The following is a 14067-nucleotide window of genomic DNA, read 5'->3' on the forward strand; positions in this document are numbered from 1 at the left end:
GAGAGAAGCACCTGCAGCAACATGAGCTCCCCAGGGCTCCCCCTCAGGCTATGGGGCTGCCTCCCAGCTAGCTAACACCACACGCCAGCAACCCTGCACTGAGAACCAGAGAGCCAGAGGGACAGAGAGCACACCGCAGCCCAGTCAAAACATATGGAATCAGGGTTAGACAGGAGACACACCAGCCACTCAGATGGAGGGATGGAGCTGACTACTGATAGTGACTGCAGAGGATGCTAGAGGAAGCTGCTTATTAGGGAGAGAGGAGGAGGAGGTGGTGAGAGAGAGAGGGAGAGGGAGAGAGAGAGTGAGAGAGAGAGAGAGGGTGGAAGAGGATGAGGCAAGTGGATGACGAGAGCAAGAACAGGAGGGAATGGTAAATAATGAGAGGCAAAATAGGAAAGATAGAGCGAGAGAGAGAGAGACAGAGAGAGAGAGAGTGGAGATAGGAAAGGCAGGGTGTGATTGTGACAAGAGTGGATGAGGGAGGAGATGAGGAGAGGGAGACAAAAAGAGAGAAATGGAGAGAGAGATGAAAAGAGAGAGACAGAGGGACAGAGAAAGAGAGAAAGCGAGAGATAGAGAACAGCATTTTCCTGAAGAATCTGTCAGTCAGGCAGCCTTTTCTTCAGATCATCATATGCACCCACTCAGAAACTTTCCAGACAAGTGAGCACCATGTTGAGAGAAGAACACTCCGGGCCTTTACTATTGCAGTCTGCAAAATGAGCCTCTCAGATGCCTCGTAGAGCTGGGAACTTCCTTCAAGAGACGAGAAGATGGAGAGAGTTGTATTTCCCTCAAGGCTCTTGAAGCGTGACGACTGGAATCTACTCCCACTCTATCACAGTCTGGTTCTTTTAGGCCTTGTTAACTATGGTTGGGTCTTCGAGACACTCGCTGTGACCGTATTTTTTTTTCACAAAGCTGAGGAACAAAAAAGTGAAGAGTAAATTCTGTTGAATAGGGGTTCACAAACTTTTGGGAGCAACTTGAAGCATCTGCACAATGCGAAAATATTCCTCTGAACTATCAAATCAACAAACCAATGTTGCTTCAAAAACGTTCTCTTTAACAGGAAAATGTTTTTTTTTTCCTCGATTGCAACTGTAGTCTACACGGAGAGTGATTACAGCCTCATCTGGTCTAATCATTAGTCCAAAAAGTTTTGCAACGGAAAACCATTTACTCCAAACTGAAAACATTTTGCAACGGAAAATTGGCCAAATTCAGGTAGATTCCTCCGTTTGGTTCTGTTCGGTTCTGTTTGGTTCCTTGTGAAAACACCCCTGAAGTTGCTTCTATGCTATGTTAAGCGATGTCATCGTCGTGCTGCTTATTAATAGACAAACACACACACACTCACGCATAAACACACCAGAGCTCTGCCCCTGACATGATAAGCAATTTGCTGCACGTCTCTGTCCTCCCCCATGTAGAGATGTATTCCCAGCTCCTGGGGGCCAGCAGCACAGTACGCCATCTTGTCTTGTCAGGATCAATGCGCTAAGTGAGTGATGTAATGCTGCGCGACGTCGGCTGGCTTTCATGGTTAAGGGTAACATTAACGTTTGCTCCTCTCTCTCTCTCTCTCTCTCTCTCTCTCTCTCTCTCTCTCTCTCTCTCTCTCTCTCTCTCTCTCTCTCTCTCTCTCTGGCACTGTTCATCATCTTCTGAACCTATCAAGAGGCCACAGCTGGCAACACCTGACGGACCGACACATAAAAGCCCCTAAAGATCACACTACAATAGACTCTATGCTCAATTAGCCTATACAGTACGATGACAGTGACATTCCAGGCTTCTAGCTCAGGCAAGTCTTCAGGAGTCAGGCAAGGTAACGCATTGCGCGAGCGAAGTTCACCGAACTACCTCCGCTACATAAGAGTACAGATCTTCATTTGATCAACCTGTTGCAATGCAGGACATTTTAAACGTGTAGTGTATTTGAGGTTTAAAAAGGCTTTTGAAGTTTGTCGCCTAATTTCCACTTTGAAATGCCAGACTTGATTTTCCCTTACGAAAAATCAACCCCTATATTATAATCTACATAATAATGTACATTTCCTGTTGGATTATTTTCCTGCTCTATCAAACAGGCATCAACCTACAGCTGTATAACCTTGACCCAGAAAGCACATTGAGGGATTCTCATTGAAATTATTCATTCTCCCTGCCCTGTCATCACTTGGCACTGAACTTGAACCATGGCATTGTTCAAGTTGTTTACTGGCAGAATGTATGTGTGTGTGTGTGTGTGTGTGTGTGTGTGTGTGTGTGTGTGTGTGTGTGTGTGTGTGTGTGTGTGTGTGTGTGTGTGTGTGTGTGTGTATGTGTATGTGTGTGTGTGTGTGTGTGTGTGTGTGTGTGTGTGTGTGTGTGTGTGTGTGTGTGTGTGTGTGTGTGTATGTGTGTGGTGTGGTGTGGTGTGGTGTGCGTGCGTGCGTGGTGTGCGTGCATGCGTTTGTGTGTGTGTGTGGATGCGTGCGTGTGTGGTGTGCGTGCATGCGTTTGTGTGTGTGTGTGGGTGGGTGCGTGTATGTGCATGTCTGCTGTTCTGGCTCTGGATAGCAGACACTAAAATGGGTATCAGTACCATGGACAGCTCCCAATACTAGGAAACACCAGTAAACAGCTAAAGATGTGTATAGGGGTCATTTCAACACACACACCCACTCAAGCACTTGCACTTAAATGAATATCTAGTTATGCAGACAGAGCCTTAGGTGCATCTCAAAACAGAGTACCATTGGACAGGTGATAGTGAATACTCTGTAGGAGATGTGATGAGGAAAGGAAGCTACCTTAGGCTATTGAGGAGAGATGCTTCCTATAGGTGACAGCCGCAACAGGGCAGGACAGAGAAGCCCACACAGTCAGACTGTTAAATTAGCCTGTTTGTTTTCTGTTTACTGGAGTATCAATTCAAATCATAGTAACCATAAAAACCAACAGCCCCATTGAAGTGCCCGACTCAGTCAGAGGGAAAAAACAGAGAGGTCCTGATGGATGAGACTAGCCACTAAAAGCCAAGATGGATACACCACTAAGCAATCCATCCTGTATTGGATCGCTATACTACCATAGAAAAATATACTACTAAAGCCATTGAGAAGATCTAGATAATACACCAGCAATACTCAATAGGGGGTCCGGATCAGGATCCAGAACGGAGTCAATACGGACCGCTGGTCACGACTTTAAAAACAGTAAATAAATATATATATAATTTATTTTAGGAACTTTCTGCTGTTAAGAGTTAAGAGCCTGATAGTAGAATGAACAGGGTGCAGTTTGATTGGCAGTTTTCCTCTTGTTATCACATTCAATGACCTTAGAAAACTATTTAGAACCTTTCACATGTCCAGTTGATCAACTAGCCCATGTTAGCTAGCTAGATAAGTTAGGCTAACCAGCTATTTAAATCTTGCAGTTATCATGGTCAGATTACGTGACCAGGGACCTCGGCCCCCAGGGAGCCCCCATTGATTTTGTTGAATCACTCAGGTATCATATGAACACACATAAGACATGGAAAAATGTGTTGGTGCTTTAAAACTGCTAAATATTCTCTCTGTGCCATGGCAAAATGTGTTGGTGCTTTAAAACTGCTAAATATTCTCTCTGTGCCATGGCAAAATGTGTTGGTGCTTTAAAACTGCTAAATATTCTCTCTGTGCCATGGCAAAATGTGTTGGTGCTTTAAAACTGCTAAATATTCTCTCTGTGCCATGGCAAAATGTGTTGGTGCTTTAAAACTGCTAAATATTCTCTCTGTGCCATGGCAAAATGTGTTGGTGCTTTAAAACTGCTAAATATTGTCTCTGTGCCATGGCAAAATGTGTTGGTGCTTTAAAACTGCTAAATATTCTCTCTGTGCCATGGCAAAATGTGTTGGTGCTTTAAAACTGCTAAATATTCTCTCTGTGCCATGGCAAAATGTGTAGAATTGCAGGAAATGTGCTTTACAACTGCTACATTTTCTCTCCGCCAAAAGACGAGTGTGAACAGCTTGGGTCTTATGGGTCACGAAATGGGGGTCTGTTACTGCAATTAAGGAAAATGTCCATCTGGACCATTGCCACCTTGGACATTTGTGTGACCGGACCTTCTCAAGTAGTATTTGAGTACCCCTGTTCTACACAGACAAGCCAAAACAACATATTGAGACTCAATTCAGGTGACTACATGTAAGACTCTCTTCCAGCTAGCCCATACCATCACCGTGGATGAACGCCAGCAGTGTCATATTCATTAGGGCACAATGTAGCAAATCGTTTTGCAACGGAAAACAAGTGCTTTTTATTGGACAAGTTGGAAAAGTCCTGTTTGAGTCCGTTTTTTTTGTTTGTAGCCTAATGATGCATTAAGCAGGGATTCTAAACATTATCAAGGGATGTTGTTGACCTAGCTAGCTCCTATGGAGTGGTTGTGTCTTTAGTAGTTTTCTCTGTAGACTTCTGAAAGTGATTTATAGACCTCCATTCATCTCTGTCCCTGTATTCCTTCTCCCACCTGAGGATTGGGGTCCTTGTTTCCTAGCGAGGGAGATATCAGTGTCTTAAACTGTTAGTCCATTTGCCCTTTTAAGTGGAGCACTTTTTTTATTTAACCTTTATTTAACTAGGCAACGACGGCCTAGGAACAGTGGGTTACCAGCCTTGTTCAGGGGCAGAATGACAGATTTTTACTTTGTCAGCTCAGGGATTCAACCGCCCAACCTTTCGGTTACTGGCCCAATGCTCTAACCACTAGGCTACCTGCCGCCTCTTTAAAAATGGGACCAAACCTAATCAGAGTGTACTTGCCTCGTGAGGGTATTTGTGGGTGGATGTTTGTATTTGTCCTATTTCATGTATAAGTGTGTATTATACGCATATGTGAATTGGAAATGGGTGTTTTGCACATCTCAACTCCCCCTGAGACACCCTCAGTGAGTGGGCGTTTATTGACGTGTGGTGGATTATAGCCTCACCCCACTTCCTATAAAAATAGCTTTAGACATTTCTAGGGCAATAAGAGTTGATTGTGTTAAAATGCAATTCCATCGCTTATTTGAGAAATATGCTAATTAATTTGGAAGAGAAAAGTATGAATTAATTGATTGGTATCAAATGAATGTCATTTGCCTGCAGCTTTGGTGGGGCAGGTGCCCAAAGTGAAAAAAGGGCAGGTGCTCCAGGACCCCTAGGGCTCTGTCTGTGCATGGGCCTGTTTACCAGGAGTTTCACACCAACCAATCACATACTGTATCATCAGTCATATGATGATATTCAAATATTTTGCAACCAACTATCGACATGGAGTAAATTAGCATACCTAGATGTCCCTTTCAAAACTAAATTACTTCCAAAATAGGCTACAAAGTGTATTGTAATATTGTAACAAAACATTTTTTTAAATGTGGCAGCTACCTTACCTTCATTGAGGTTTTCATTGAGGACCCTTTGACTTTTTCCACATTTTGTTATGTTACTGCCGTATTCAAAAATGTACTGAATTCACATTTTTCCTCATCAATCTACACACAATACCCTATAATGACAAAATGACAACAGGTTTTTGCAAATTTTAGCAAATGTATTAAAAATAAAAAACAGAAATACCTTATTTACATAAGTATTCAGACCTTTTGCTATCAGGCGCGAAATCGAGCTCAGATGCATCCTGTTTCCATTTATCATCCTTGATATGTTTCTACAACTTAATTGGAGTCCACCTGTGGTAAATTAAATTGATTAGACATGATTTTCATTGGACATGATTTGGAAAGGCTCACATCTGTCACAGCAAAAACCTAGCCATGAGGTCAAAATAATTGTCCGTAGAGCTCCAAGACAGGATTGTGTCGAGACACAGATCTGGGAAAGGCTACCAAAACATTTCTGTAGCATTGAAGGGCCCCAAGAACACAGTGGCCTCCATCATTCTTAAATGGAAGAAGTTTGGAACCAAGACTCTTCCTAGAGCTGGCCTCCCGGCTAAACTGAGCAATTGGGGGAGAAGAGCCTTGGTCAGGGAGGTGCCCAAGAACCCAATGGTCACTCTGACAGAGCTCTGGAGTTCCTCTGTGGAGATGGGAGAACCTTCCAGAAGGACAACCATCTCTGCAGCACCAATCAGGCCTTTATAGTAGAGTGGCCAGACAGAAGCCACTCCTCAATAAAAGGCACATGACAGCCCACTTGGAGTTTGCAAAAAGGCACCTAAAGACTCTCAGACCATGAGAAACAAGATACTGATGAAGGTCTGATGAAACTAAGATTGAACTCTTTGGCCTGAATGCAAAGCTTCACCTCTGGAGGAAACGTGGCACCATCCTACGGTGAAGCATGGTGGTAGCTGCATCATGCTGTGGGGATGTTTTTCAGCAGCAGGGACTGGGAGACTAGTCAGGATTGAGGCAAAGATGAAAGGAGCAAAGTACAGAGAGATCCTTGATGAAAACCTGCTCCAGAGCGCTCAGGACCTCAAACTAGGGCGAAGGTTCACCTTCCAACAGGACTACAACGCTAAGCACACAGCCAAGACAACACAGGAGTGGCTTCGGGAGTCTCTGAATGTCCTTGAGTGGCCCCACCAGAGCTCAGACTGAACCTGATCGAACATCTCTGGAGAGACCTGAAAATAGCTGTGCAGAGATGCTCACTATCCCAACTGACAGAGTTTGAGAGGATCTGCAAAGAAAAATGGGAGAAACTCCCTAAATACAACTGTGCCAAGCTTGTAGTGTCATACCCAAGTAGACTCGAGGCTGTAATCGCTGCCAAAAGAGCTTCAACAAAGTACTGCGTAAAGGGTCTGAATACTTATGTAAATGTGATATTTATATATACATTTGAAAACAATTCTAAAGACCTGTTTTTGCGTTGTCGTTATGGTGAGGGAAAAAATGATTTAATACATTTTAGAATAAGGCTGTCACGTAACAAAATGTGGAAGAAGTCAAGGGGTCTGAATACTTTACGAAGACACTGTATTATCAACTGAAAACTGAAGCTACAAGGAAAAACCTTTCAGATAATTCATCACAAGCTCATGAGTGGCATATAAATGATGCCATTGGGGATTGGGGATTGCATAGCTTGCTTGATGTTCATCAACACGAGTCAGCTCACATGTGCTGGTCTGTCATCTCAATTTAACCAGCTGAAAAGATATCTGAGTGATTGGAGCATTTTGATAATAATACAGGCCGAGCTACAGGTAACTTCCAACATAAAGGAAACACTTAAGCAAATGAGGGGTATAAAATATATTGAAAGCAGGTGCTTCCACACAGGTGTTGTTTCTGAGTTAATTAAGCAATTAAAACATCCCATCATGCTTAGGGTCATGTATAAAAATGCCCAGCTGTCCATTATTTGGCTACCATGGCTAGAAGAGATCTCAGTGACTTTGAAAGAGGGGTCTCAAAGGAGCATAGGGTGCTGATAGGTTTAAAGGTTTAGTGTGTGTGTGTGTGTGTGTGTGTGTGTATGTGTGTGTGTGCGTGCGTGTATGTGTGTGTGTATGTGTGTGTGTATGTGCCTGTTTGTGCGCGTGTGTGCGTGTGTGCGTGCGTGCGTGCGTGCGTGCGTGTGTGTGTGTGTGTGTGTGTGTGTGTGTGTGTGTGTGTGTGTGTGTGTGTGTGTGTGTGTGTGTGTGTGTGTGACAGTCACCAGGTCTCCACCCAATTGAACACTTATGGAAGATTACGGAGCAGCACCTGAGACAACGTTTTCCTCCACCATCAACAAAACACCAAATTATGGCATTTCTTGTGGAAGAATGGTGTTGCATCCCTCCAATAGAGTTCCAGACAGTTGTAGAATCTATGCCAAGGCGCATTGAAGCTGTTTTGGCGGCTCATGGAGGCCCAACGCCCCAGTAAGACACTTTATGTTGGTGTGGGGTCTGAAATTATTGACACCCTTGATAAAGATAAACAAAAATGACTAAATAAATAATTTGAATACTGAACTCTATTGTATGCTCCATAAAATGGTGAGATTATATTATTTTATACTATTACAATTTGAGGTCGACCGATTAATTGGAATGGCCGATTAATTAGGGACGATTTCAAGTTTTCATAACAATCGGAAATCGGTATTTTTGGACGCCGATTTGGCCGATTTTTTTATTATTATTATTATTATTTTTTTGACCTTTATTTAACTAGGCAAGTCAGTTAAGAACACATTCTCATTTTCAATGACGGCCTAGGAACGGTGGGTTAACTGCCTTGTTCAGGGGCAGAATGACAGATCTTTACCTTGTCAGCTCAGGGATTCAATCTTGCAACCTTATGGTTAACTAGTCCAACGCTCTAACCACCTGCTTTACATTGCACTCCACGAGGTTATGCGAATGCAGTAAGAAGCCAAGGTAAGTTGCTAGCTAGCATTAAACTTAACTTATAAAAAACAATCAATCAATCATAATCACTAGTTAACTACACATGGTTGATGATATTACTAGTTTATCTAGCCTGTCCTGCATTGCATATAATCGCTTAGGTACACGTTGCTCCAACCATAAACATCAATGCCTTTCTTAAAATCGTTGCGAACTGTGAAGACTATTTCTTCCTAACAAAGACAGCAGACTTCGCCAAACGGGGGATGATTTAAGAAAAGCGCATTTGCGAAAAAAAGCACAATCGTTGCACGACTGTACCTAAACATAAACATCAATGCCTTTCTTAAAATCAATACACAGAAGTATATATTTTTAAACCTGCATATTTAGCTAAATGAAATCCAGGTTAGCAGGCAGTATTAACCAGGTGAAATTGTGTCATTTTGCGTTCATTGCACGCAGTCAGGGTATATGCAACACTTTGGGTAATTTGTCAGAATTTGACATAATTATGACATAACACTGAAGGTTGTGCAATGTAACAGGAATAACGTTATGTTTTCGAGATGATAGTTTCCGGATTCGACCATATTAATGACCTAAGGCTTGTGTTTCTGTGTGTTATTATGTTATAATTAAGTCTATGATTTGATAGAGCAGTCTGACTGAGCGGTGGTAGGCACCAGCAGGCTCGTAAGCATTCATTCAAACAGCACTTTCTTGTGTTTTGCCAGCAGCCCTTCGCAATGCATTGCGCTGTTTATGACTTCAAGCCTATCAACTCCCAAGATGAGGCTGGTGAAACCGATGTGAAATGGCTAGCTAGTTAGCGGGTGCGCGTTAATAGCATTTCAAACGTCACTCGCTCTGAGACTTGGAGTAGTTTTTTCCCTTCCTCTAAATGGGTAACGCTGCTTCGAGGGTGGCTGTTGTCGATGTGTTCCTGGTTCAAGCCCAGGTAGGAGTGAGGAGAGGGACGGAAGCTATACTGTTACACTGGCAATACTAAAGTGCCTATAAGAACATCCAATAGTCAAAGGTATATGAAATACAAATCGTATAGAGAGAAATAGTCCTATAATTCCTATAATAACTACAACCTAAAACATCTTACCTGGGAATATTGAAGACTCATGTTAAAAGGAACCACCAGCTTTCATATGTTCTCATGTTCTGAGCAAGGAACTTAAACATTAGCTTTTTTACATGGCACATATTGCACTTTTACTTTCTTCTCCAACACTTTGTTTTTGCATTATTTAAATCAAATTGAACATGTTTCCTTATTTATTTGAGGCTAAATTGATTTTATTGATGTATTATATTAAGTTAAAATAAGTGTTCATTCAGTATTGTTGTAATTGTTATTATTACAAATAAATAAAATAAAAAATTGGCCGATTAATCGGTAGCCCCCCCCCAAATAATCGGTATCGTATCGGCGGTGAAAAATCATAATCGGTCGACCTCTAATTACAATTGCTCAGAGAAAGAGATTTTGTTGAACTTTTTTTTTTCAAAAAGGAAGGGGTCAATATTATTAACACCCCTGTTTCCAATACCTTTAAAAAATGTTTTAAGAGTTGGAGAACATATTGGGAGGGATCTTAGACAGTTCATCCATACAGGATCCTTCCAGATCCTTGATATCCTTCATCTGTGATAATGGACTGCCCTCTTCAATTCAAACCACAGCTTTTCAATGGTGGTTCAATGCCAAAGAGTTACATGTTCATGTCATCTGACCGAAGCACCAGTTCCAATCCAAGTGCCAATGCTGTTTAGCAGAATCCAGGGGCCTCATTTATCAACCGTGTGTACATTTCTCACAAAACTCTGGCGTACGTGGAGATTAAAGGATTTGCGTGCGCAACTAATTATTGCAATTTATCAAAGTGTTGCACACAACATATACACAACATTTTCATTGATAAATCAAAGCCATACTATATTTGTGTTCTTGTGAACGAGCGTTACATCCTAGCCGGGTAAACGCCCTCCATTCATTTTTTACGGTGACAAAAACGCCCATTTGCTGTAGCCTTTGACTTGGAGATGTTGGAACTGGGCCATGACAGTTTCTAAAAGAAAGAGCAATGGCAAATTCGATCACATTTCTGTAGAAGTGTGAGCCTAATGTTTTTATATTTTTCAGTGCCTTTTTCAAACTAAAAATGCATGCCACATATAGGGAGTGCCAAACTCTAGCAGCACATTCTGCAACTGATTGTCAATTCAAACAATTTAAAGCACACTTCTATGGAAAATACAAATTGTTTAATATTTTGCTCATCAATAGATGATTGCTTCTATCTCCTGCCTTGGTATAGGCTCTGAATTGAAATAGGCTATGACATTGTGTTCCTATCGCATAACAATAATATAGTCTACCCATACCGTCAAATTTAAACACGGTACTGGTCTATTTACTTTTGAGCTTGTTTGGCTATTAAAATCAAATCAAATTGTATTGGTCACATACACATATTTAGCAGATGTTATTGCAGGTGTAGCAAAATGCTTGTGCTCCTAGTTCCAACAGTGCAGTAGTATCTAACAATTCACAACAATACACACAATCCAAAAGTAAAAGAATGGAGTATAGAAATATTAACTGAGCGATGTATATATGGAAGCCTAATATATATTGTGTAGCGGGAATAAACCAGTCATGTCAGAAAAGGAGAGTCATGTCCTGCAATATGATTATGATTTAGGCCGAGGCTATATAATAAAAGTAACACATTAGGCTGCATGCTGCTATGCGATCTCCTTACCAAAGGAAAATGCATCTGTTTTATCATTAAGTATACGTTTTTATGTTTTTATTAACTTACCATTACTATAATTCCTGTGCATCAAACGCCTCCATTTCACTCAACAACAAAAAAACATGTTCCTGCAACAATATAGGGCTGGAAGCTGCCAGGGACGTCAAGATATGATATTACCAGGACACTAAGCATTCTCACCATTCTCATGATTATGTATTGTGATTCCATGTTCCAAACATATTGCTGCTGCATAGATACAGGAGAGGCATGACAAAACGAGTTTTGATCAGTCATGGAAATAAAAGTGCTGAAAACAAATTGGCTCCCAATTTAAAAAGAAGATGGAGAGCAAGGTATGAAGGAAAAATACTGGCATTTTGGTGCAGGTAGCCTACAGCAAACTAATGAGGTATTGAAAACAGGGATGTGAATAACTTTGACCAACTACCTTTTTGAGAAAAATATTACTTGCTAAAAAAAAATATTTTTTATCTGAGCAAATGTATTCACTAATATAAAATAATGTAATTTCCCCATTTTTTTTGAGCATACGATATAGCTCATTATTTGAATTATGTATTTTATACAGACATTTTTGCTCATCTTTGCATGATATGTTATATTGACAAGTAGTGGGGTCCACTGAGTAAAATAGTAACTTTACTGGGTCGTGTTATGTTTGTTGGGCTATGTTTGTAACGTAGGATAGCTAGCCAAACACTCGAGTGACAGGTAGACTAGCTAAAAAATTCGCCTTAATGGAATTCTAGCTAGATGTTGGGTAAAATATATAGGCAATAATGTAGCATAAGGCTACTCACTCTGCTTTCCTGGCAAGTCCAACGGAGCGGCACAGAGTCGTAGGTGTTTGCGGGACCAGGGACTTGCAGCACGCCGGGCTTTTCTTGTCCTCCTCGGCTGAGTCGGGGCTGCTCTGGCCCGCTTTTGGAGACGGCGGGGAGGTGGGCACCAACTGCAGTTGCTGCGGATGGTGAACTGGAGGCGTCGGAGGGGGAGGATGCTGCGGAGGCTGTGCCGACAGAGAGGCGACCTGCTGCGGTTGCTGGCTAGGATGAACCCCGGCTTTGTTTCCCCCTGGATGCTGGTGCAGGTGGACGGGTGGCTGAGGGCTTGTACTGCGGGGAGACGGGTGGTGGTGGTGGGGGTGGTGATAGGACTGATGGGGGTCCCGCAGATGGCGGTTTTCCCCAATCAGGTCCTCCACCTTCCGCTCGAGCTCGTCGATGCGCTGGCGCTGCGTCTGGATCAGGCTCTGCTGGTTCTGCACGATGGTGGTGAGTTCCTTCAGATACAGCACGGCTTTCATTGGGTTATCTAGCAGGCTCTCCATACCCGGTTTTATGTCTATCACGTTTGGATTTTCGTGATCAGCCTTTCCTGCTCAGATTCTCCCCTCGAGTGGTTTTGGCGAGGCGTTCCGTCGACCGACATGCAAAGCTGGGATGCTTTCTCTGCCGTCGGACGATTCTCTGTGTGGAATCTCCGTAATGGCTTCTCTTTCTCTCTCACTTCTCTCACGCTCTCTCTCTCTCTCTCTCTCTCTGTCGCTCCCTCTCTCCCACTCTCCCTGCGTAGTGGCTACGCGGTGAGGATGCGAGAAATGATGCTGATGCAACGATCAACATCCTCCGATGAGCTCTCTGATTGGAGGAGGAGCTAGTGGGTGGATGATGTCAACACAGCAGCAACAACAGTGGAGTGTGTTTGCCTGAAAATAACATGCCCTACAGTAATATTTATTCAAAGTATTTACACAGGACTCTTATGTGAACCGAGAAACGATTTAATTCTTCACACAAGGCTGACCTTCCTGTGGTGTGCATCACACCACAACTTCACTAATAGGCTATCATTTGAAAGAACCAATAAATCAAATGAAATGTATAGGCCAATAAATGACATCAGCAAACCAGGCAGGCATAGACCCTAAGGCCCAAGCAGAGGTGACAGTGTAGGCGTGAACAACCCTTGAAAGGAACCAGACTAGAGTTGCTGAGCAGGAGTCAGGAAGCCTCCTCTACCTGACCAGATACTATCAACAGTATGAACAATATAAAGGATCAAAACTGGCGGAGGAATAAAAATAGCATAAATAGGAAATTATACCAGTTTCATTTGAGGACCAGGATGTTGACAACTGTGCCGTACAGATTGCAAAATAGTTGGGAAGAGATTTTTGATGTACCGATTCCATGGTACAGGGTGTATGAGTTGATGTATAAAACAATGCAAGATTCAACACTTCGTGCTTTTCAGCTAAAATTATTATATAGAATTCTTGCCACCAACAAAATGTTGAATATTGGGGCATAAAATCATCGAAGCTCTGCAGATTTTGTTGTGAGGATACAGAATCAATAGACCATTTATTTTGGTATTGCCCTCAGGTAGCCTGTTTCTGGTCTCAGGTTCAGGAATGGCTGAAAATGCATAGCATTAATCTCAAATTTACCCTAGAAATAGTACTGTTAGGAGATCTGGAGAGACCGGCTCAGTCAATTACTAATATACTAATAATACTCTTAGTAAAAATATTTATCTTCAACACGCAATCTGTAGATTCTATTCGATTAGATAGATTCAAATTGTACGTTAAACATCATAGCATAGTAGAAACACGAAGTGGGTGGCCAGCAGAGATCGATGGGATGGGCTGAGGGAAGCTGAGGGTTGGTATGTGGAATTGGAGACAAGTGGGAGTGGAGTTGCTGTGTGAGAGAGAGAATGATGGTCAAAAGATAAAGGAAAAAAAAGTCAAAATAAAACATAATAAAAATACATTTGAATGACACTAAGTGGCAGTGTTTTTACAACTAATGTCGGTTTGCCTGAGGCTGATGCCGTGCAGGTGTTTGTACACATGCATATACACACACTCTCATTCAAATAAACACATACAAGAACATGTAATAGTGCCAGACATGCACAC

General features: G+C 42.2%; 1 protein-coding gene across 3 annotated transcripts in view; it reads right to left on the bottom strand.

Annotated features, from left to right (window-relative positions):
• LOC106592487 (IQ motif and SEC7 domain-containing protein 3) overlaps positions 1-12742 on the bottom strand; it is a 376341-nt gene extending 363599 nt beyond the window's left edge. For 2 of the 3 annotated variants that reach the window (XM_045700042.2, XM_045700043.2), the window contains exon 1: positions 11939-12742. In XM_045700042.2, the coding sequence (XP_045555998.1) occupies positions 11939-12468 (530 nt within the window). In that variant the 5' untranslated portion in view covers positions 12469-12742. The remainder of the gene's footprint in view (positions 1-11938) is intronic. The other variant, XM_045700047.2, reaches the window with a different exon arrangement.
• Positions 12743-14067: the final 1325 nt, after the last annotated feature.

This window comes from Salmo salar, chromosome 17 (genome assembly GCF_965601325.2).
Source record: "Salmo salar chromosome 17, fSalSal1, whole genome shotgun sequence".
Classification (NCBI taxonomy): domain Eukaryota; kingdom Metazoa; phylum Chordata; class Actinopteri; order Salmoniformes; family Salmonidae; genus Salmo; species Salmo salar.